This window comes from Lytechinus pictus, unplaced genomic scaffold (assembly GCF_037042905.1).
Source record: "Lytechinus pictus isolate F3 Inbred unplaced genomic scaffold, Lp3.0 scaffold_19, whole genome shotgun sequence".
NCBI classification, from domain to species: domain Eukaryota; kingdom Metazoa; phylum Echinodermata; class Echinoidea; order Temnopleuroida; family Toxopneustidae; genus Lytechinus; species Lytechinus pictus.
This window is the reverse complement of record NW_026974140.1, coordinates 11404840-11431345: the sequence shown is the minus strand read 5'-3', so window position 1 is coordinate 11431345 and position 26506 is coordinate 11404840. Positions and strand designations below refer to the sequence as shown.

At 36.6% G+C, this 26506-nt stretch overlaps 1 protein-coding gene across 1 annotated transcript; it reads left to right on the top strand.

The window, feature by feature from the left end:
* Positions 1–26428, top strand: LOC129260662 (glycine receptor subunit alpha-2-like). The gene is made up of 8 exons (XM_054898616.2): positions 1–81; positions 769–836; positions 7750–7967; positions 17470–17552; positions 18187–18318; positions 19002–19253; positions 21339–21496; positions 23796–26428. Exons 2-8 carry the CDS (start codon positions 795–797, stop codon positions 24174–24176), a joined length of 1266 nt encoding a protein of 421 aa, XP_054754591.2. The 5' UTR covers positions 1–81; positions 769–794; the 3' UTR covers positions 24177–26428.
* Positions 26429–26506: the final 78 nt, after the last annotated feature.

The window sequence follows — 26506 nt, the reverse complement described above, 5'->3', positions numbered from 1 at the left end:
GAGAATTACAGAACCAAACGGTCACAGTTTTAAACGGGATACTAAATGGTTATGATAAAAGGTTACGGCCTGGGTTCGGAGGTAAGTCAACTTTGCTAAAGAAAAATAGATTCGTTTAATAATCACAAAATGTTCGGCTTTAATTCAATGTTGGAAATGTATTTTTAATGAAAAATAAATTCCCACCACAAATTTTACAAATGACTGAAATATATAAGGCAATCTAAATGTGATTTTAGTATAAACATTATAAAACAATAAGTTGATTTTTTAATATATTAATAGTCCTACTGTAATTTTCATAAGGTTTTTATTGGTTTTCCCCTTTGCAACTAATGCTTTGAGTGTATGCATCATTTTCAAACAATTATTGATCACCTAATTATGCTTAGTATGATTGACGTACAAACGTACATTTGCTTATTTTCCAACATTAAAAGTCAACATCTAAAACCCATTTAAAATCACAAACTGACAAAGATGTACCAACAAATTTAGCCAGGACCTCCAATCAGCAACTTATGCTTGTGGATGAGTTATTATTACCTTTGTATAGTTTGTTGATGTTTCATTAATGTGCTGAATTTCATTGTCTATTAATTTGTTTATATTGGAACTATTGGAAATAAATATTGAATGGAACATGACAAGTGCAATTATAAAGCTAATTTCTCCAGCTCATTTTGTAGGAAGAAATGACATAGACTGAAGCAAAAGTGAATTATAAATTTGAACATTCTGTTTAATGTAGTACGTTTTCTTCTACAGGACCACCTATTACTGTTCGTGTTAGCATGTATGTTTACAGCATGGGACCAGTGACAGAATCCAAAATGGTAAGAATAGGGTCTACACATCACATTACTAAATACTAAATTAACAACACGGAATTGACTAATTGTAATCCTCCTTTATTCGTTGTCTAACTTTAATAATCCTATTTGCCCATGAAGATGGAACAGCATAAACAAGATTGCAACGTTGCTAAGATGAAGTGATCTAAAAAAGAATATTTTTGGGTTTGTTTGCTGTGGTGAGGGGCAGCACAACGGGGTTCCATTTTAAGGGCATATATAATAATACATTTGATGACTACAGTTAAGTTTAAAAAATCACTCATCATGATTTGGGTAAATAATTTGCGGAGGTATTATCAGCTGTATTATTTTTGTGGAAAATATAGAAGCATAATTTAATTCAGTTAATAGTTTATTGAAAAGACATGCTTCAAATTGCGATAAATAAATAGGGTTTTAAAATCAATTATAAAATTACCAAGAATGTAGAGTTAACATTAAAGATTTTTCAAACTAGTTAATTTGACTTTATGTTATTCATTGTCATCATTGGCCACATGCGCAGTGTTTGGGAGGACACTGTTTCGTAATCTTTGAATCTTGAATTGAATTTTAGGGGACATCCCGATAGACCGCGGGTCCGATAGACCGCGGGTCCGATAGACCGCGGGTCCGTTAGACCGCGGGTCCGATAGACCGCGGGTCCGATAGTCCGCGGGTCCGATAGACCGCGGGTCCGATAGTCCGCGGGTCCGATAGACCGCGGGTCCGATAGTCCGCAGTGTGTGTAAAATTATGATCAGATATATCAAATGTCATCGAGAGGTCCAAAGGTAAAATGATACGAGGCCATGGGGTTCTATCAGGTGCGGATCCATGGGGGGCCAAGGGGGAACTGCCTCACACCCCCCCACCCCCAGCTCAAAAAAGAGGGGGGAAGAGGGGAAAAGGGAGAGAATAAAAAAAGAGGAAGATGGGAAAAGAAGAGAATAGAAAAGAGAGTAAGAAGGAGAAAGGAAGAGAAGAAAAAAAGAGAAGAAAAAGGGGAAAGGAAAGACAAAGAAAAAAATGGAGAAGAAAAGGGGAAAGAAGAGTAAAAAAAGAGGAGGGAAAAGGAAAAGAAGAAAAGAAAGGAGAAAGGAAAAGGAGGAAAAAGAAGAAAAAAAAGAGGAAGGAAGAGAAGAATATTTAAATAGAGAGGAAGATGGGAAGAAAGATAAGAAAAAAGAGAGAGAGAGGAAGAGGGGAAAAGAAGAGAAGAAAGAGAGAGAGAGGGAGGAAGGGGAGGGAGAGAAGAAAAAGATTAAAAGAGAAAAAAGAGGGAAAGGAAAAAAAAAGAAAAAGGGAGAAGTAAAGGGGGAAAGAAAAGATGGGGGGAAAGAGAAGAAAAGGGGGAAAAGAAGAGGGGGAAAGAAAGAGAGAAAAAAAGAGAAAGGAAGGAAGGGGAATGAGGATAAGAGAAAGAAAAAAGAAAGAAAAGAAGATGGGAAACGGAAGAGGGAGATGTTGACCCGGACGTCGATTTGATGGCGCCAAAATGACGTTCGAACTATGGGGCGCCGAATTGCTGTTCGATCTAGCGGGGCACCAAATTGATGTTCGAACTTGGGGAGCGCTAATTTGAATTTTGACCAATACATGTTTCAGAGAGGGGGAAGGAGGACAAAGTTATATTTCACATGGGGGCGCCAAGTTTATGTTCAACCGAGGGCGCCAAATTGACCTTGAACTTAGGGGGCTTCATGCAAATTCATTTTCGACCGGGGGTGCAACATTGCTCGTATTGCCTGTTTATAGTGATATATATGTCCTGCCCAAAAAACTTAAATTAATACGGCTGAATTAAAATATCCCGTTTTTACGATAACAGAAAAAAACAATGTTTTCGAGTTTTAAGTCTGTTTAGCGAGATAGATACACTGTTGAGGGTCACAAAAAAGTTTATGTTCAACCGAGGGCGCCAAATTGACCTTGAACTTAGGGGGCTTCATGCAAATTCATTTTCGACCGGGGGTGCAACATTGCTCGTATTGCCTGTTTATAGTGATATATATGTCCTGCCCAAAAAACTTAAATTAATACGGCTGAATTAAAATATCCCGTTTTTACGATAACAGAAAAAAACAATGTTTTCGAGTTTTAAGTCTGTTTAGCGAGATAGATACACTGTTGAGGGTCACAAAAAAGTTTATGTTCAACCGAGGGCGCCAAATTGACCTTGAACTTAGGGGGCTTCATGCAAATTCATTTTCGACCGGGGGTGCAACATTGCTCGTATTGCCTGTTTATAGTGATATATATGTCCTGCCCAAAAAACTTAAATTAATACGGCTGAATTAAAATATCCCGTTTTTACGATAACAGAAAAAAACAATGTTTTCGAGTTTTAAGTCTGTTTAGCGAGATAGATACACTGTTGAGGGTCACAAAAAAAGGTTATTATCAAATTCAGCTCGCGCTACGCGCTCGCAATATTTGATTAATAAGGTATTCATCCTCTGCTTCAATCCCACATGAAAGTGTTAGTGTTTTTCAAGTCAACATACATAGGCCGATCCAGGGGGCAAAGATTTTGCCCCCCCCCCCATGGTGGCGCAAAAAAGGGGTAAGAAACAGAAAAAAAGGAAGAGAAAAAGGACAAGCAATTAGAATAGGAATTATACCTTAGTCCTTCTTAAGTCAGTATATAAAAAATTGAGCTCGCGCTTCGCGCTGGCATCAATAAATTGTTTAGTTATATACGCATCCCGACCTTACAGTTTTTTATGCGAACGAGAAGCACAAGTTGAAAATATTTGATATTCTAACCTGACAACTGAAAATGTATTTTTCATTTCATCATTATAAAAGTTTTCAGCTAGCGCTTCGCGGTCGCATTCATTTCTTAATAGATATGCATCGTGTTCATCATAAAAACTACTAACATAGGCGGATTGAGGCGGCCCGAGGGTAACCTCCCCCCCCCCACCCCTATTGACAGAGCAAATAAATTGTGAAAAAGGGGGAAAGAAAGGAGAAAAAAGAAGACAAAACATAAAAGGAGGAAGACGAGTGAATAAAATAAGGTCAGGAGAAGACTTGGAAAACAATTTTTAAAAATATTTAATGTCACTATATTAAAGTTTCGCTCGCGCATCGCGCTCGCATTGCCTGTTCAATGAAATACATATCTTGCTCAATAGGCTGATATGTAGTTTAAAATATCAAGTTTTGATATCAATATACAAAAAAAAATTCAGCTCGGACATCGATCTTTCATTATTTTGTTTTATTTACCAATTTATGTTTTTAAGTGCTCTGGAAAATGTCCGTTTTATGGTTTGAATCAACATTTGCAACATTTTGTGCGCTCGCGCTATTTGCCAAGTAGGCCTACCTATTGTCTTTTTATATTTCATATAAGATTCTCTAAATATACCTTTTCAGGTGTCTCGATTGTAAAAAAAATAATAAAGGCCTATGAGCTAGCGCTGTGCGCTCGCATTTTGATTGGTGAGTTATGTATACCTATATATTAATTCTATAACAAACTACTTAAATCCCACCATTTAAAAATTCCGGATCGCAATTTGCGCTCGCATTATTTGCTAGAAATATATCAACCAATGAATCCTATTCATGATTACAAAAATACTTAAAATATCCAGTTTTCAGGCCTCATGCACTGTCAACAAATTTCACACATTCATTAGGCTTAACAGATTAATAAATATGAAATAAAATTTGTATGAATTCATAATAACTAAATTGTCCCTTTTTCAGAAATAAATATCAACGAGTTTTAGGAAAAGAAATAGAAGATAGTCATCATTCTTATATGATGACAAAATGTCCTTAGGCCTAAAATTTCTCGATCTCTAGGTCAAATAAATAATAAAATATCAGCTCGCGCTTCGCGCTCGCATTATTTATATAGTGCTATCAAATTTCCCTATATACACAGTGCTGTAAACAGTGCTTAAATTGACCCTTTTCATATCGGAATTTCAAATATTATTTTGAGCTCGGGCTCTGCGCTCGCATTATTGATTTTTATGATGAAGAATGAAATGTATTCAGATTGCCAGGATTCTGCCTAACTCTAAAACACGCGCACGCATGTTTTTTGAGATACAAAGCTTGATCTTATTCAAAACGTGCTAAAATTATCCAGTTTCGAATCAGAATATCAAAAATGTTCAGCTCGCGCTTTGCGCTCGCATTGTTATTGTAGGGAGATACCAAAAATTACCCATCCTTTTTCATGATTTACAAACATGAATCGAATGTCCCATTGGGGGATTTGAAATCTCATCTTTTTAGGTTGGAATATAAAAAATGTTCAGCTCGCGCTTCGCGCTCGCATTATTTAATCGTTGAAATGTGTATCGTCTTAATGGCTAACTGCAAAACATCCTTAACTGGTCCCTTTTCGACCAGGCCAGAACGAATATTTAACATTTCTGCTCGCGCTTCGCGCTCGTGGTAATCATACGCGTCCTGTTCAGGTTCACAAACATTGCCCAAAACGTTCAATTTTCAGGACAAAATACATGAAATTTCATTTTTAGATTACATAGGGCTTAAGAGATTATTACACATTTATGTTGATTATAAAGTAAAGCTAGGAAATGACTGTTAAAAAAATAGAGAGAATCAAGACTAAGAAAAATAGAGAGAAAAGGAAAGGGATTAGGATGAAATATAATATTATTTTCCAAATATTATGTCAAAATCTATCACAACCTTGTATTTTTGTAATAAAAATGTCAGGATATTTGCTTGCTCGCTTCGCTCACTGGCAACTTCTTATTAATTTTATGCGATACACCATGTCGAGCCCCCTCGAAATTGTTGGCTCATTACGGCACTGGGACAACCCCTTCAAAGAAACAAAAAAAAAATCAACTTTGAGCGGCCGATCGGGGAAAATATGGGTGAAAAAATGGCCCCTCACCCTATTGGCGGAAGCTGGGTCCGCCCCTGCCTTAGGCTTTCAGGATATAATACATGAAAAATCTATAAAAAAAAAAAGATCGCGCTTCGCGTTCTCATTATTTATTTAGGCCTTGTGAGATACCTCAATTTGTTTTTAAGAATGAAATCTCAGATTTTCTTTGACGTCTACCACCCCATTTCATTTATTTTTTTTAACTTGGTGCCCTCGCCACCCCCCCCCTCCGTGCACCCATGCTGAATAAATACGTCATGATGAGGAGAATTAGTCGATTGCTTCGAGATTGCATTATTCCCAAGAGGTTATCATTAATATTATTGAAGGGTATTCTAACACAACAGTACAGAAACTACAGCTCCCGTTCACACAATATTCTGACTAGTAGGGCCTACTCTGGTTAGAAGTTAAACCAAATTGAACCCCCCAAAAAAATCACTCGTGCTTCGCGCTCCCATTGATATTACATTATATATTTATGGATTTTTTTTTCAAGAACACATGAAAAAGTGGTCTTTATTTTTTTTATTGTGATTATAAGATAATTCAAAATCCATTTAAGGCACTTAAGTTAGCCTTGCCGGGAGTCCACCTCAATTTAGGGGGGGGGGGCGTAGAAAACAAATTGACAAGCAAAAAAAAAGGTTCTCAACTAAAAATCTAGGGGGGACCGTCCCCCACCTCAAATTTAGGGGGAAAGGTCCCCCCCCCGCTTCCGCCGCCTAAGTAATTAATACGCTTATTATTTCGACATAGCGATATATTCAATCTTGTCAAGTCGATATGTCCACATGGCGAGATATGAAGTGTACAAGTCCCGGCGAGAATCCCGATATATCGCTATGTTGACATGTAACTTATTTAAGTCGACTTGGCAAGGTAAAATATCTCGCCATGTTGACATATAACTTTTTATAAGTGGCAGGATAACGTATCGCGCCATGCGGACATAATAAGCTTATTTAGTCGACATGGCAAGATAAAGTATCTCGCCATGTCGTCAAGTCGATGGCATTTTAGAGGCTCCGTTGGGCGTCTAGAGGGTAAATTTCCGGGGGGGGGGTAACAGTCCCTGACGATAAAAATATGGGGATAATATTTTCCTTGAAGTAGATGTCAGGGGGCGATTGTCCTTTGGGTCATCGTTATAGAACCCCATGGACTCGTATCATTGGCCTTTTGACCTCTTGATGGCATTGGATCTCACTATATCCTTATCATAATTTTACACACACCGCGGACTATCGGACCCGCGGTCTATCGGACCCGCGGTCTATCGGACCCGCGGACTATCGGACCCGCGGTCTATCGGACCCGCGGTCTATCGGACCCGCGGTCTATCGGACCCGCGGTCTATCGGACCCGCGGACTATCGGACCCGCGGTCTATCGGGCTGTAACCGAATTTTACTATAGTTGGATTGTAATTCGTAGAACTAGCAATTCTTTTTCAAATTCTGATCAGTGGCTGTTGATTCAGATAAATATATTATAATTTGTATGTTCAATAAGATAGCTTGGGGCTTAATAATCCAGTGTTCAAGTCAATATGTACAAATTCTTAAGGACCCTTCACCTTCAGATGAGGTCTCAAGTCATATCCCCAAAGACCACTTTTAAGATCGATCTTTTGAACGACTTCGCTAAATCACAACCAAACGGTTTGGACTATATTTGTTATATTCCGACTGGACAATCATGGTAATTAACATGATAAATGCGAATTAAGACACTGGCTTGCTTTCATGTTGCTGATGGCAGGGCCAAGTATTTAATTTCATTTTAGTTTATCTATTACCATAACTAAAAAGGAAACGAAATTTAATAAGAGTATATGCAGCAACATTTTTGCACTCGAGAAGACAGGTGGTGGGGATTTGGGTATTTCTATCTGATTGCTAAGAGGGCATGAATGTTTACAATAAAGCAACCAGAGGATAACATCTTAAATATTATTAATAATAGAAATAATAATATTAGGTGATCACTATCATTATTGTCATTTTCATCCATCCTTCAGGAGTACACAATGGACCTTTACTTCCGTCAACAATGGCGTGATGAGAGATTACAATTCAATGCTGACTTTGGTTTGGCTCTAAATGCAGAGATCCTCGATAGTTTCTGGATACCTGATATCTATATTATAAATGAGAAATCGGCCAATTATCATACCATCCTTTATAAGAATTCTCTCCTTCGTATTGAACCCAACGGAGACATGCTATTCAGTACAAGGTAAATATATACATCCCTGCTCCCTCCCCCTCTCCATTTACATTTTATTAACCTCTTTCTGCCTCTTTGTCTCTCTCTCTCTCCCCCTCCCGACCCTCCTCTTGCGCTTTCCTCAATCTCCTTTCCGCATCCCCCTCCCCCTCCTACTCTCTCTTATTTGCAGTTTCTATCTCTCTTACTTTCTCTTTCTTCTCCTCTCTAAACTACCTCTTTATTTTTTATCATTGATAATTGTCTACTTTGATATCTCTGGAGTCTTATATGATTACACTCATCTGTCATTTTTACCTCTTCCTATCAAGTTTCTCCTGCCTTTGTGTCATTGTTGTTTATGTTTTCATTCCCATCCACTTCATTCTTCATGTAAATCAAAGTTAATTTATCATGTATTCTCAGACACTTTTTTTGTAGCATTTCATTCCAACGGTCACATCAACAAAACGACCCTCAACCTATCAAAGCTATAATACCATTGATGAGTCTGACTGGAACATTAATCTTCATTTGATCTAAATATCATTAGATGAAACGATGTAACTATCGTTATGGTTAATATGGTAATGATATATGGATGAATCATTATTTTGGTTTGATAAATAGCAAGTGCATGTGATATTACAAGTGAATAAAATCAACATCTTCTGGGGACTTTCACACGTCGAGCTAGTCTCTTTTTTTAAGCACATGCACTTTCATCGTTTACACTGGGCAAAGATCGTCAGGATCTAAACCCCTCAAAAAAGTTTGGAAATTTGAGTTTGGCCATTAATTTCTCTCAACTCCCAATATTATTCAAAAGATCATTTAATTTTCTTTAAAATGATACCATGCTTGTTATGATCATGCCATTACGAAAAGAGCAGGATTTAAAAGTTTTGGATGAGGTCTGAATTGAAAAGCTGCAAAACGAGCAGAAATCATTTTGAAGGGTAAATAAAGAACGTGATTCTTTTTTTTTTTGTCAATAGAGATGAAAATCCATTCAAATCAAGCCCCTGCTTCTTCAGTTTCGATGTGATTGTTGTGATTTATGTAGTGAAGGTTCTGTGAGATAACATGGTATGAAATACCCATGTACATAGGCGGATCCAGGGGGGGGGGGGCCGAGGGGCCGAGGGGCCCGGGCCCCCCCCCCCTATTGGCGGAGCAAAAAAAAAGAAAAAGGGGAAAAGAAAGGAAAAAGAAAAAGAAGGGAAAAGAGAGGAGAAAAGAAAAAGGCAAACATAAGAGGAGAAAGATGAGTTAATAAAATAAGATGAGGGGAAGACTTGGAAATTTTTTTTTTTAAATCTTTCATGTCGGGATATAAAATGGAGCTTAATAAATCAAATTTTGAAGTCAATATACAAAACATATTTCAGCTGGGAAATGTAACTTTCATTATTTTGTTTGATTTACAAATTGATTTTTAAAAAGTGCTCTGTAAAAAATTCTGTTTTATGGTCTGAATATTAACATTTTCTGCTTGCGCTGCGCGCTCGCAAAATTTGATTTGTCAGGTACCTATTATTTTCCTGTATTCCATAAAATTCTCAAAATATCCCTATTCAGGTCAGATTGTTAAAACGTATCGGCTAGCGCTGCATGCTCGCATTTTGATTAGTGACTTATGTATATATCAATATTAATTCTAAAACAAACTACTTAAAATCACCATTTGATGACATTTTATCAAAAATTTCGGCTCGCGATTTCCGCTCGCATTGATAGATATTAATTCATGCATCTAAAGCAAGGTTTCCACTTTGGCGAGTTGGAGTTGCGAGTCATACGCGAGCTGCGCGAGCTCTAACTCGCCTTAGCTCGCACAAGCTCGCGCGAAATTTACATTTTTTCCTGGAATTTGCTTCAGTGACAAAAGACTTAACATCGAGTTCACTACGCTCGCTGTACGAGTGAACCGAGCGCGAAACGAGTCAGGCCGAGCTTAGTACGAGTTGCGGTGACCTTTATACGACTTAAAGCGAGCTATGAACGAGTTATAAAGATTTTGTTACGAGTGATAAGAGTTTCATACGACCAAGGGGCGGGATATGCACATTTTTGGCACTCAAAGATGGATGCCGGCGGCGGCGTCAACACCAAATCTTAACCGAAGGTTAAGTTTTTTAAATGGCATCATAACTTAGAAAGTATATAGACCTAGTTCATGAAACTTGACCATAAGGTTTATCAAGCATTACTAAACATCTTTCTTGAGTTTCAGGTCACAAGACTAAGGTCAGAGGTCATTTATGGTCAATGAACTTAGACCATGTTTAGGGAATCAACATCAAAATCTTAACCTACGGTTAAGTTTTTGAAATGTCATCATAACTTAGAAAATATATGAACCTAGTTCATGGAACGTGGACATAAGGTTATTAAAGTATATAAACATCCTGCTTGAGTTTCAAGTCACATGACTGAGGTCAAAGGTCAATTAGGGTCAATGGACTTTGGCCGATTGGAGTATTTGTTAAATTAACATTATAACTTTGAAAGTTTATGAATCTGATTCATGAAACTTGAACATAATAGTAATCAGGTATCACTAAACATCCTGTGCGATTTTCAGGTCACATGTCCAATGTCAAAGGTCAATGAACTTTAGTGATGTTCGGGTGATCTGTTGAATTACCATCATAACTTTGAAAGTTTATAGATCTGATTCATGAAACTTGGATATAAGAGTAATCAAATATTACTGAACATCCTGTGCGAGTTTCAGGTCACATGACGAAGGTAAAAGGTCATTTAAGGTCAATGAACTTTGGCCATGTTGGGGGTTTTGTTGAATTACCATCATAACTTTGAAAGCTTATGGATATGATTCATCAACTTTGATATTATAGTAGTCAAGTAACACCGAAAATCTCATGCCAGTTTCAGGTCACATGACCAAAGTCAAAGGTCATTCAAGGTTATTGAACTTTGGCCATTTTGGAGATTAATACTTTATTGCTGTCATAACTTTCAAAGTTTAGATACAGTTTATAAAATGTGGATATAGGGGTAATCAAGTCTTAGGTCACATGATCAAGGTCAAATGTCATTTATTGTCAATGAACGTAGTATTGTATCATTGTATGAATGGTGTTTTTGTGAATAATTATTTTATAGTAGTTTTCAAAGTCACCACTGCTACTATATTGGATATCGTGATGCAGGTTAGACTGCCAGAGGCGCTCCACTTGGACCTTATCTAGTTTGATGTCTTGTTCTTTTACCTTGGCTCTGCTCGTCATTGACCTCCTCTTCCGTTTCAATTGTCTCTTCCTGCACTTCTTCTACCCTTGTTTGAATGTCATCTTCTTTCGCTGTTTCCCTACCTGAATGGCCACAACTCTTGGATCTTTTGGATCGAGGCATATTTCTCTCCTTATTTCTTGAAAGTTGTAATAATGCAGTGGCAACAGCCTTTTTAAAAGTACGTGTACATTGCGTGGGTCAGTTAAAATGTGCTCTCACTTTAAAATAAACTCCTCAAAAAAAGTTTGGAAATCCGACTTTAATCAAAACTCCCTCCTCGGTTTTAGTAAATATCAATGGTTATTGATATCAATGAATAGATCATTTAACTTTCTTTAAAATGATACCCTATATGATATGATTATGGTTCACATGGAGGTGCAGTGCCGTGAAATGTGGGGCAAGGTCAAAATTCACAATTAAGTTGCAAAGTGACACAATATTGAAAGTCACTGTTCCTTTTTCCGTGGTGATGAAAGAGTTTTTTAAGCGGTTTCTAGATAATAAAATAAATAAATCCATAATTTATTGTTCGAAATAGACATGAAATGAAATACTCCGAAAATTTGCTTTGCCCAATTGGTCGTGGGCCCGGCAGCCACTGTGCAGCGCCAGATCGACGAGGCTCTATCCCTTTAATCGTTGAACGCCAAACAGGGTAGCAGCAACTCCCATCTTTTAACGTCTTTTGGTCTGACGCGGCCGGGGTTTGAACCCCCGACCTCCCGGTTGTGAGACGGACGCTCTACCAACTGAGCCAACACACCGGTTCTTTTGAGTTTGATCGATAATCCCGCCTCGGTTTTAGTAAATATCAATGTTAAATTAATATCAATGAATAGATCATTTTATTTTCTTTAAAATGATACTTTCCATGATATGATTTTGGCTCACATGGAGGTGCAGTGCCTTGAAATGTGGGGCAAAATCAAAATTCAAAAGTTGCAAAATGACACAATATTGAAAGTCACTGTTTTTTTTTCTTCCATGATGATGAGTGAGATTCTCAGCAATTGTTTTCATGCACCTTAACATCAACATTCAAATGGAATCATACAGACCTCTCCACAAGCAAACACACAACAAACAAACATAAACCACAACAAAACATTATAAAATGAAAAAGCAGGGGTTTGATTTGAATGGATTTTCATCTTTATTGACTCAGACAAAACAATCATGTTCTGTATACCCTTCATGATTATTTCTGCTCGTTTTGCAGCTTTTCACTTCAGACTTCATCCAACACTTTTCAATTTTGCTCTTATTTGATGGCATCATCATAACAAGCATGTGATCATTTTAAAGGGAATCAAATGATCTTTTGAAAGATATCAAATATGCATTGACTTTTTGTGTAAAATTTGGAGTCGGGAGAAATTAATGGCCAAACTCAGATTTCCAAACTTTTTTGCTCGTTTTGCAGCTTTTCAATTCAGACTTCATCCAGCACTTTTGAATCCTGCTCTTTCGTGATGGCATGATCATAACAAGCATTGTAGCATTTTAAAGAAAATTGAATGACCTTTTAAATGATGTCACAATGCAATGTGTAAATTTTGGAATTGGGAGAAATTAATGGCCAAACTCAGATTTCCAAACTTTTTTTGAGGGGTTTATATGTGGGGAAAATATAGATCACTGGACATTTATCATTCAGCTGGCATGCCTCTGAGCACTTGCAACGCACTCGGAATAAACTCATACGAAACTCGCTGTAACTCGGGGTGCTCGATCTAAAGTCACGCTAATCTCGTGGGCACCTCCACTTGACTCGTAAAACGATCGCAATGCTCGTATCTCGCTCTTGAAAACTCGGAACGCACTCGCGTATACTCAGATGTGGCTAGTTATTACGAGTTATTGCGAGTTTATCTCGAGCTTCTTACGAGTTATTGCGAGTACTGAGAGTATATAACGAGTTTAGGTGAGTTCAGCACGAGTTACAGCGAGTTAGCAAAATTTTTGAACATGTTCAAAAATTTTGAAACTGCTCACGACTTCAAGGAGAGTTGTCCCGAGCTTGAACGAGCTCCGCCGAGCCATGTCGAGTTGTCGCGAGTTATCCCGAGTTTCATGGTGAGCTTAATGCGAGTTATCGCGAGTGCCTCATTTTGGCAACTCGCTATAACTCGCCATAACTCGCGATGTTAACTCGCCAAAGTGGAAACCTTGCTTATAATTACAAATTTAGTGCTTTAAATGTCCAGTTTTCAGGCCATAATATTAACATATTTCGCGCTCTCATGCTTAGGAAGAGAAATAGGAAGAGAGTCATCATTTTCATATGATGACATAAGGTCCTTATAGAATGTCCCGGTCGCGAAATTATTTTTCCCACCGAGTTCTGGACCAACATATGAATATTCATGACTTGCGTCTTCGGATTGAGAGAACGCATGCGCCTCGACCAGTGCCGATCGTAAGCATTCACGTTGCTCAGAATGAATTAACATCGTCAAATTACCGGTACCCTTACATCGTTACATAGGCCTTATAGGCTTAGATCTATATATACATCCAATTCTTAAACACTTATCAAACTAGCTGCCATTAATGACAAGACATGTGCTAGGGTAGGGCTAGCTTAGGCTAGCGCATTAACTTTACCTCAAATCTGGACCTGTCTAATGCCTAATACTAATAGGAATAGCCGACTAATGCCATGGTTAACTTCGAACTTGTTAATTCCGAACTTTACGTTTGATTAGGTTTGGACCAATATTAGCTTATTTACCATGGTTTAATATGTCTAGTCCGTATACAGAACCAGTCCTAGATCTAAAATAAATATCTTAGTTCTAGTCTAGTGTCTAGATCTAGACTCTGATCTACGCGCTATCAGCATGGAACCACTAGTGTACCAAAGGGGGGGGGGCAGACTGCCCCCCTGACGAGTCACAACTGATCCAGGGGACGTGCCCCCCCCCCTTGAGAAGCCAAATTAATAATTTGTAATGTCAAAATGCAACGAAAAAAGACGTATGTCCCCTCTTTTGAACGTGAAGATCTTTTTTTTTCTTGTCAAATTTTTTTCAGCTACGAAATCCTTAATTTTGGGTGAAGACGGGGATCAAGATCACTGACGTTAATTTGTGCCTGACGTTAGAATACGTTCTGATTAGATTCCTATCCTGTTCATATTCTTTATAAGGCGCTATGAATGTCCAGTTGTTAGGTTGGAAAATAAAATCTTTCAGCTCGCGCTTCGCGCTCGCATTCTTTGTTTAGATTCCTATTCCGTTCATTATTAAGTGCTAAGAATTTCCAGTTTTTAGGTTGGAAATCAAAAACTTTCAGCTCGCGCTTCACGCTCGCATTAATTGTTTAGATTTCTATCTTGTTCATATTCTTTTTAAAGTGCTATGAATGTCCAGTATTTAGGTTGGAAAAAAAAGTCAGCTCGCGCTCGCATCTATTATTTATTTAAATTCCTATCCTGTTCATGATTTGAAAAATGTGTTACGAATGTCCAGTTTTTAGGTTGGAATATCAAAAACTATCAGCTTGCGCTTCGCGCTCACATTAATTGATTAGATTCCTATACTGTTCATATTCTTTTTAAAGTGCTATGAATGTCCAGTATTTAGGCTGGAAAATCAAAAACTTTCAGCTCGCGCTCGCATCTATTATCTAGTTAAATTCCTATTCTGTTCATGATTTGAAAAAGTGTTACAAATGTTCAGTTCTTAGGTACTTCCTATCCTGTTCTAAATTTGAAAAATTGTTACGAATGTCCAGTTTTTAGGTTGGAAAATAAATATTAGCTTATTTGCCATGGTTTAATATGTCTAGTCCGTATACAAAACCATTCCTAGATCTAAAAAAAATTTATCTTAGTTCTAGTCTAGTCTCTATATCTAGACTCTGATCTACGCTGTATCAGCATGGAACCACTAGTGTACCAAGGGGGGGGGGGGAAGACTGTCCCTCTGACGAGTCACAACTGATTCAGGGGACGTGCCCCCTTTGAGAAGCCAAATTAATAATTTGTAATGTAAAAATGCAATGAAAAAGACGTATGTCCCCTTTTTTTAACGTGAAGATCTTCTTTTTTTTTTTTTGCTTGTCAATTTTTTTTTCAGCTAAGAAATCCATAATTTGGGGTGAAGACCCTTTTTTTTTGGGGGGGGGGCGCTTGTCACATTTTTTCGCGGACGAAATATCCTCTAAAATATTTGCCCCCCTTTTGGAAAATCCTAGGTACACCAGTGCGTGCATGGAACGTATTCTAACGTCAGGCACAAATTAACGTCAGTGATCTTGATCCCCGTCTTCACCCAAAATTAAGGATTTCGTAGCTGAAAAAAATTTGACAAGAAAAAAAAAGATCTTCACGTTCAAAAGAGGGGACATACGTCTTTTTTCGTTGCATTTTGACATTACAAATTATTAATTTGGCTTCTCAAGGGGGGGGCACGTCCCCTGGATCAGTTGTGACTCGTCCTACCCTAGCCCTACCCTAGCACATGTCTTGCCATTAATGGCAGCTAGTTTGATAAGTGTTTAAGAATTGGATGTATACATAGATCTAAGCCTATAAGGCCTATGTAACTATGTAAGGGTACCGGTAATTTGACGATGCTAATTCATTCTGAGCAACGTGAATGCTTACGATCGGCACTGGTCGAGGCAGTCCACGCGCATGCCTACTCTCAATCCGAAGACGCAAGTCATGAATATTCATATGTCGGTCCAGAACTCGGTGGGAAAAATAATTTTGCGTCCCGGTCCTATATGATAATAATAAAACAAATATCAGCTCTTTTTTAACTGTGATCCATATCCACCTCACAATTTTCCCACAAAGTGCTTGCAATACAAAGCTTAAATTGACCCTTTTTCAGATCGGAATATAATATATTTTTAGCTCGCGCTTTGCGCTCGCTTTATTGATTTTCATGATAAGAAAGGTATTTAGAATACCCAAATTCTAGGTCGCAATCTGAAACACACGTTCATTCAGATCCGCAGCTTGTTCTCTATTTAAATCATTATCCAGTTTCAGATCACAATATCAAAAATTGTCTGCTCGCGCTTTGCGCTCGCATTATTAATGTATGAAAATTTCCAACTTATCCTTTTCATGATTTACAAAATATGAATAGAGTGTCCAGAATTTTTCCGCTCGCGCTTCGCGCTCGCATCAATAATGTTTAGTTTATATATCCTTTCCACGATTACAAAAAGTGCTTAGAATTTCCATTATTCAGGTAGAAATGTCAAAATTTTTCAGCTCGCGCTTCGCACTCGCAATATTTGAATGTTGAAATATGTAACGTCTTCATGGCTAAGTGCAAGCAGTCCATAACAGGTACGTTTTCGATCAGTTCAAAACGTTAAAAAGAATTTCTGCTCGCGCTCTGCGCTCGCATTATTAATGTAAGGAAGATCCCCACTTACTCATCCTTTTCATGATTTACAAAACTTGAATAGAGTGTCTCGTTCAGTAGGTCTAAATCTCGAAAATTTTTGCTCACGCTTCGCGCTCGTATCAATTGTTTAGTTATATACCTATTCTGTTAAGTTACAAAAAGTGCTTAGAATTTCCATTCCTTAGGTAAAAATGTCAAAAAATTTCAGCTCGCGCTTCGCGCTCGCATTATTTGATTTTTAAAAACATGTAACGTCTTCATGGCTGACTGCAAGCAAGTCTTCAACAGTACTTTTTCCATCACTTCATTTCTGCTCGCGCTTCACGTTCGTAGTAATTATTTACTTGCATACACGTCTTTTTCAGGATAACAAACATTGGCCAGAATGGTCAAAATTTTAGGAAAAAGTACATAAGATTTCGAGCGGCCGATCGGGGAAAATATGGCTGAAAAAAAAAATTCCGGGCCACCCCCCCCCCTATTGGTGAAGGCTGGATCCGCCCCTGCATGTATATTTGTTTGTCGTTATGTGTTTGCTTGTGCAGAAGTGTGTTTGATTCCATGTTAATCTTGATGTTAAGGTGCTTGAAAACAAAAGAAACCGCTGAGAAACTCACTCATCACTACGGAAAAAAGAACAGTGACTTTCAATATTGTGTCGTTTTGCAACTTTTGAATTATGACATTGCCCTACATTTCAAGACAGATCACCTCTACGTGAACTGTCAATCACCTATCAATATTCACCAGAACCGAGGAGGGATTATCGATCAAAGTCAGATTTCCAAACCTTTTTTAGGAGTTTATTAATATTACATTTCTTTGGTTTTCAAAACGGCATAAGTTTGGTATATTGTTTTCCAGTTCCTTATTGTCAATTTTTATTTCTGGTTTAGATTGACTATCACGGCTAGCTGTAACATGGATCTTTCAAACTTTCCCTTTGATAAACAACGCTGTTCTCTTGACATGGAAAGTTGTAAGTATATTTTCTAGTAAATTCCCTCATAGGGCTTCGCTTAAAGAGGTACTCCCGACTGAAAATACTTATATCTAGGCAAATAGAGTAATATTCATCGGAGAAAAATTTATCGAGCAAAATGCTGAAAATTTCATCAAGATCTAACACCAAACAACAAGGTTATGTAATATTAAAGTTTAGTAATATTTCGAGAAAACTGTTATATGCACACCGTCATGAACATGGACTGATGATGCTATGTCCCCACTTTCCCTTTCTCATGTAATTACATAAAATCATGTAAAACAAAAAATAAGTTGCAGCACTGATTATCATACACATTCAGCCAATCCATTTTCTTTCATTCTTGGAGGATTGAATTAATGAAATTTCATATAATAAAAAAAACGATACGTTTCGTTTTTTTCTGGGACGCACTGTATATTGGACACTATTATATAACTATTCATATTCTTATTAGAAATGTATTAACCACTTTGCTTGTACTTGGAAACTGACCCGGTAGAATGCCTTAGAAAACGAATGTAGTTTCAAGGTTAATAAGTTATTGCAGATCCTTAAAAAAATATATTTTAGTAACAGTAAATCATTTTTCTTCATCATTATCATTCCCCCTTATTGTTTGTTTCAGATGCATATAGCGAGAATGATGTTAAATTCATTTGGCTTGAAAATAGTCCAGTCTACGTTGATCCTGCTATTTCACTACCTCAATTTAAATTCCTAGCCTCGAGTACCCGTTCAAGAATCGCTGAATACTTTGGTAAGCATTCTACTTCGTGGAGGGGGGGGGGGGGTGGAAGGTGAGGAGGGGTCTTAAAGGTGACACATGATGAGGGGGGAAATGTTTTATTCTAACCAAGTAGCCGAGGAACCCCCCCCCCTCCCCCTACCAAAGTGTAATTGGGTGTTCGCTCAATCCCTGGTTAATGCATGTCCAGCAGATCAAATTTCCAATGACTATACGAAGTGTTGCATTTGGGTGGCTCGAGCCACTATGTTGGTTGATCAGAGATAAATTAATTCCATTAATGAATTTTCATTTTTTTTTCTACAGATTTCCTTTTTCTCCCTTCGTTCATTTGATTTTCTCGATCGAGCCGCCCGAGGAAAACTCGTTCTATTATAATATTGGATAATTTTGGTCTCATGGATAGAGCGTACATCAGTCGCTTTTTCCTTGTGTTTTCCGAATTTTCGTTTACTGATATTGTATACCATAATCGTTTTACCCCATAAAATATAATATTGGATAATTTTGGTCTCATGGACTGAGCGTACATCAGTCGCTTTTTCCTTGTGTTTTCCGAATTTTCGTTTACTGATATTGTATACCATAATCGTTTTACCCCAGTCACAGTTATTCAGATGTAATACTCGTCAAATATAATTTATGTATTAAGTAACAAGGCAATCCTATATCTTGACACTTCTTACAACCTGCAGTTGGGAACTACACGGTCGTCAGCGCCGACTTCTTCCTCGGGCGTGACATCACCTATTACGTCATTCAGACATACATTCCGTCATCAATGATCACGTGTTTATCATGGCTATCATTTTGGATCAACCGCAATGCCGTACCGGCTCGTGTTGCTCTTGGTATTACTACGGTACTGACGATGACCACGCTGGTTGGCAATGCAGGCAACTCCCTCCCAAAGTTATCTTATATTAAAGCTATCGACTTGTTTCTTGGTAGGTTTCTTGAATTTTTTTGTCGCATAACTATACTAGCAATTTAATTGGCACTCGGATTGTCTAATTTGTCACTGGTTTTGATTTGGACTTAATAGGTTAAATTGAATTGAGTTTCTTGGCCACACCCTCATCCATATACCCTGATCTTATTATTTCTAATAGAAACTTTATCACTTAGTTTAATTATATATTAAATTCATTTTCTTTAACATCTATAACCAGTTTCTATATTTCATAACTACATCTGTACCCTTTCTTCCTGCTACCCATTTTGTTTTGTATTCTCTTGACTCGCACTCCTTCGTACATAACATTAATGTATCATACTAGCCATCCCGAGTTGACGCTGAACTACAACATTATACTGCACAATAAAACAATAATTGGATTAAGCGATCAGCAGGAGTGTAAATTATGTAACTTTTAAACAACAGAGCATTTAATTAGGATTACAGTTGGACTCTACATGTGGTACCAGCAGGATCATTAGTTTATTTAGATAAATGAGCAGTTGCAATTTATGCACCGGTACGATTTGACCTTTATGAAGTCTATTAGAATAATTGGATTATACTGCATAAGGTTCATAATAGTCAGAGAAGTGCAATGTTGTGCAACTATTTTAAACAGCGTTTTACTGTGTATGAATAAATTGATTAAAAAGTCAATGAATATATATAGAAAATCGATTAAATAAATGAATAAAATAAAAGATTAATGAATCTATCAGAACAATAAAATGAGCAAACAAACGAATGATATATAAATAAGTAAATAAATACACAGATAAATCGATATATTATGTAAATGTACTTATGGCTTTAGTCTAAGCATTTATTATGCTAATATATAAATGGACACGGAACTAAAGGTTTCTCTAAAATATTAATAACCATGCTTATTATCGGTTTATAGAAAGGGGCCTAAATTGTTCCCTTTTCTCATACAGAGTATGGAATGCAAGCGTTGTATAACATTAACGCAGCGCTGTGAATTGTTTCAACCATATTGTGTGTCGCAAAAATTAGGGTTTGAACAATGTTTATAGGGTTTCTCTTCTACATCTCCAACGATGTGCTTGTTATGGGTAGGAGAAATTAAAGGAGAATGAAACTCTTGGAGCAAGTTAGCTTTTGTGAAAGCAGAAAAATCAAAGAATAAGATCAACAAAAGTTTGAGTAAAATAGGACTAGCAATAGAAGAGTTATGAGCATTTGAATGTCGAGATCACTAATGCTATGGAGATTCTCCCATTGGCAATGCGACCAAGATCTATGATGTCACAGATGAACAACTCTCCCCTTTTGGACACTGAAAATATACCCCAAAACATCTCTTTTTGCTCATTCTAATCATATGACAAACGATTCATCAATGATATAATGTTGTGAAACCTCTGCACTTGTCCTCTCATATAAAGAGAACACCTCACCTTGTGATAGACTCTATAAAAGTGAGAATATAAGTGAAATAAGTACTAAAGTAATGAGGGAGTTGTACGTGTGTGACATCACATATCTTGGTCGCATTGCCAATAGGAAGATCTACATGGCATTAGTGATCTCAATATTCAAATGCTCATAACTTTCTTATTATTCATTCAATCTTCCTCAAACTTTCAACAATATGTTTCTTAGATTTTTCTCTTTGATATGGATTCAGCTGGTTTCAAGGGTTTCATTCTCCTTTAACAGCCGATTAATAAATGGAAATAATGAAAGACATGAAAATTTGTTTAATCATAAAAATTTGATTTCTTTCACTTATTCTAATACATCTTAATATTTTCTAAAATTACATTTACATATAATAATTGTCTTTTTAATTTGGCTACCCTTATTTGTCAATGAATTATCGTTATTTTTTCTATTTCATGTTTACTTTATATCTATTTATGTTATATTCTTTCAGTTTTTTTTTTTTTTTTTTTTTTTTTTGGGGGGGGGGGGGGGGGGGTCGGGATTCTGATTTCGGGCATTGTCTGCACTCGGATTTGTAATTCTATTAAAAAGGAAATGAAACTCAATCCTGGACTGAAACTCATGTTCTTGCATTCATCTTTTTTAATCAATCTCTCTACAGGAATGTGTTATATTTTCGTGTTTGCTGCCCTCTTGGAGTACGTAGTGGTCATTTATTATGATCAACCTCGTTACCAGAAAGCTCGTCAACTCATGAAAGAGTTCTTAGAGAATGGACAAGCTGCAGCAAAAGAAGATGCAGCCAAGACAAATGACGTGGTAAGTCACTGTGATTTCAGGGGAGATGCAGTAAAACAATAGAGAAAGACATCCAGTGAGAGAGAGGGGGGGGGGAGGGGGGGGGAGATAGAAAGAGGGGAGAGTGTGAAATGGCAGTCCCTCTGAAATAAATTGCTAAAATGCATTGAAAAATAATAAGGGGCTCACATCATATTGCATTTTCAGATATATCATATCTATTTGACCCTACGAAATAGCTAGGACACCGTCAACCTACTCCGCAATTATTTTTTCATTCAACTCACACATTTATTTTCTTCAATTTCATAAATTTATACATTTTTGTAAACATCATATCATACAAGTATCAGTTTGTCGTGAAGAATAGAAAATATGTACATGCTATGTTAACATATACCCTGAAAGCAAAGGCTTGTGGCGGTTGGTTGGGTGGTTGGTTTTAGAGATGATGGCGCTATTCCATCGATATCGATGATTTACGCCAGGCTATGTCTATATAGGCGGGATACGCCTGTAGACATAAATACAATACAGTAAACAATACAATATATATTTTTTAATGTTAAAAGAGAAAGATAAGTTGTTTACATTACATAAACTTCCCAAGCTTTGTGCGAAGCGCAGAAAATGAAAGAAAAGTACAATTAAAAATCGGAAAAATCAAAGCAAATGAAAAACATAAAAACAAAATAAAACAAAATATACCCATCATCAAAGTTGATCACTTTGTTGAAACTGTTTACCATGTGCCTCCTAGCTTCATCACTGTACATTAGAAACTGGTAAATATATTTATGTAAATAAAAAATCACTATTCTAGGCTAAACCTGCATCATTGTGTTTTAGTTTTTGTCACCGAAAAACGTAGAATGAGGTTCAGAGTACCAAAGAACACGAAATTGGCATTTTGGAAAACAGAAAACTGGGATCTGCATCATTGTGTATTGTTTAGCGTTCATCTGAACATCATTCCATGTTCTTCGGTGACAAAAAAAACGATGATGCACTACAACATACTTCTTCCCATTTGTTGTTTTTAGTAATGTCCTACAATTTGAGATAAACACTAAATCATTAGTCATGTCATGAATTTTCGGCAAGCTCAATGTAACCGCATTTTTTGGTAATTCTATTAAGTGTTTCAAGCTCACAAAGGCTGGTTTTCTTGCAGCGCTATGAGTACTAAAAGGTGGACCTCTGTGATAAATGAGTAGCCACTATTATTATTATTATCATTATTATTAATAGTATTAGTATTATTATTAGTAGTAGTAGTATTATTTTCATCATCATCGTCATCATCATCATTACTATTATTATCATTATTATTATTATTACTATTATATTATCATTATCATTATTATTATCATTATTACTGTTATTATTATTAATATTATCATTATCATTATCATCATCATGTTCATCATCATCATCATCATCACCATCATCATGATCATCATCATCATCATCATCGTCATCATCATCATCATCATCATCATCATCGTCATCACCATCATCATCATCATCATCATTATCATCATCGTTATCATCATCATCATCGTCGTCGTCGTCACCATCCTCATCATCATCATCATCAACTAACCCTGCATGGCTCCTCAAATATATATAGTTTTCCTAAAGCAGATGGATAGATCATTGTAGATGGCGTTTATCCAATCTTATTTACGTATTGATAAATTATTTTCATCATCATCGTCATCATCATCATTATTATTATCATTATCATTATTATTATTATTACTATTATTATTATTATCATTATTATTATTATCATTATTACTGTTATTATTATTAATATTATCATTATTATCATTATCATCATCATGTTCATCATCATCATCATCATCATCACCATCATCATCATCACCATCATCATCATCATCATCATCGTCATCATCATCATCGTCATCATCATCATCATCATCATCATCACCATCATCATCATCACCATCATCATCATCATCATCATCGTCATCATCATCATCGTCATCACCATCATCATCATCATTATCATCATCGTTATCATCATCATCGTCGTCGTCGTCGTCATCATCATCGTCGTCGTCATCATCCTCATCATCATCATCATCAACTAACCCAGCATGGCTCCTCAAATATATACAGTTTTCCTAAAGCAGATGGATAGATCATTGTAGATGGCGTTTATCCAATCTTATTTACGTATTGATAGTTTGAATATTCCCCCAAAGTACTTAAATATTTCTTTGTTTATGATTTTTAAGAACTATGTATTATTTTCTTCCTTGTATTTTATCCTCCGACTATTGAACTTTAGGCTATTGATATAGAAGACGAAGGAAACTCACGATTACGATCTGAACAAAATGGACGAACGTCGAGTCGACCTCCTACATCACAGGACATCTCCCGGAGCCTGCAGGCGGATGCCAAGCGAAAATCGGGCGACGATTACGGGTTCATTGAGGGCAAGGTATCTAAAGAAGAGCCAGATTGCATGGAAGAGACTCTGTGCTCGTACACGCAGTCGTTCAGGGAAAAGATCTGCGTGTTTGGGTTCAACCCGTACTCCGTCGATAGGGTATCTCGTATCATCTTCCCGCTTGTCTTTTTCATCCTCAATCTAATATACTGGTTGGTCTATCTAGTCTTTGATAACATTACAGTTGAAGATCTTAAACACGCCGACACATTATGATAATAATTGATTGGATTACAAGAAAAAGGGATGAATATTCCCGTTGCTTTGACTGTGATTTGAACCAGGAACCCTGGCTCGCGCTACCAGTACTTGCTGAGTTATTTTGTTTACCCGTCGATTGAGCTACAGTCAACAGAGCTGCTTATCATGCAAGCCAGGATCCCTGGGTTCAAATCTCGGTCGGCGCGGTGGAATTTTCTAGAAGCCTGACTTTAGCTTTGGTAATAAATCAGTCACATTTGCTCTACCATGTCTACGGCAGCCGTACGACGAGTTGGAAACAGCCGGTTTTTGTTTACATTTTTTGCAATACAGGTAGCTACATATACATGTAGGTGGTTTGAATTCAATTGAGTAAGACGACTGTTTTCGACTCGGCGTACGGCCGCGGCGCACCGTCGAGCAAATGTGAACTACAATCGCGTATCATCGAACATTACAATATTACATTAGCGTATACTCAATGAATACATTTTTTTTTACCTACTGGAATTTGAAATATGGCATTTTCCAGCGATTAGGATTGGAATATCTGCCCCCTCTGTCAGTTATGTTTTTATTTTTTTATTTTAGATAGCCGTTTGAGATCTTACTTTACATATTTATTAATCGGATATCAGAAAGCTACTGACAAAGATTGTATCCTGTTATTTCCATCTCATCCTATGGTTGAGAAGGTGTTTTATATAAACAAACGCAGAATGATATTCTTTTATGATCGGGCGCCCGCTCAAATGAAAATCTGACGTGAAATCGGTAAATTTATCAGATGAAACATATTTTTAGTTTTTATCCTTCACAACCGTTTTGGGGCACATGCATTGATGAAATGGAATAGTGACATTCACTTTTTGGGGATACGCCAAACCTAAATATACGCCAAACCTAAATATAGGCTTTAAATGTTCCTACTTCTAGAATAAGTTCATTAAAAAAAATCCAGACCCATTTACACTCGGTTGTCACCAATTGCAAGATGTCCTTCTCTTAAAAAATGACAGTGAATCCCTTGCATTTGATTGACTGACTTTTTAAAGGGAATTATCATTGAAATAAAAGGGTTATTATTACACTTGTTTGAAAAGTGTTTTTTCATTAATCTCTTTAATTAAAACACACAGCATGCATTTCTTCGACTAAATGAAGTCCTTGGTAATATCCATCGACTAAAGCTTAAATCTAATCGTTTATTTGAGATTTCGTTGTTTGCCGATCCTAGCTCGATAAGGCATAGAATTCTCGTTTGTATCCCTCATTTTTAAACAAGTGCACGCGTTGGTATCAATAATGTATAAAGCCTTTTCATTTATTTGATACAAGATAAAATAGCAATACCCCGGACTTTAATGGTGTAGTCGGGCGCCTTAGACCTCCGCTCAGACCACTCGGCCACGGCAATTCTGCCAATAATAATGAAGTCAATAATAGTTCTAGAGCGATAAGATTATTTGATCATTTGACAGTTCTCTGGTCATTGTATTATTCTTTGTACTAGAAAGACTTTTTTCTCTGTTGAAAATAATGCATTTGAAATGATATTGCATGTATTTGGGTCATTGATTAACAAAATCTATGATTGTTTTGTTTCATCAGTTTTCTACACATTAATTACATTTGCAATCGGAATTAGTCATGATAGTCAAACACGTTTTTATTGACCTGCTAAAAGAATGATAATATTCGATATTCAAGACAAAGGCCTATATACGTATGAATAAAATACAAGTATTTTACACTCATTTATGTTATTCAAGCAATATTATTTTTCCACTGCTGCATGAATGCAATTATCAATATAACTGAGATAAAACATGAAAAAATAAGGTCTATACTATGAGAAACCTTATGAATGGGTGCATGTATTTTTATGTTTCATGCTGGACTATTTTTATTCGTAGAATATAAGCGCTTAGATGAATCTGCTTTTAATGATAAACGCTATATTGTCAATTAGTATGATTATTATTATTATAATTATCTTTGTAGTGTAAATAAGTCAATGATGATAATTATGTCTGCATTGAACAATCAGGGGTCCGTTTCACAAAACTTGTTAGAATAACAAATAACAGTTCAAAGCTACTGAAATCCTTCAATCTGATTGGCTGATAGTAAATTTTTCATAGAACTTGAGCATTTGTTATTGTGAAAAGTCTTTGTGAAACTTGTAGTAGAGTTATTTAGAACATCTTTCAAAACAAGTTTATACATTGTACTTTTAAAAAACATGACCTTTCATAAGAAAAATACATGTTTCATTGTTGTGTCTTGTTTTTCTGTGTCTGCTTGAAAAGAAGTAGTAGAGAATAGACTCTGTAATCTGAGAA

Excerpts from the sequence above, each read along its gene's own strand:
- LOC129260662 (XM_054898616.2), top strand. The coding sequence starts at position 795 with ATGTATGTTTACAGCATGGGACCAGTGACAGAATCCAAAATG. Across the intron at positions 837-7,749 it reads CAGTGACAGAATCCAAAATG|GAGTACACAATGGACCTTTA; the intron begins GTAAGAATAGGG and ends TCCATCCTTCAG. Across the intron at positions 7,968-17,469 it reads GACATGCTATTCAGTACAAG|ATTGACTATCACGGCTAGCT; the intron begins GTAAATATATAC and ends TTTCTGGTTTAG.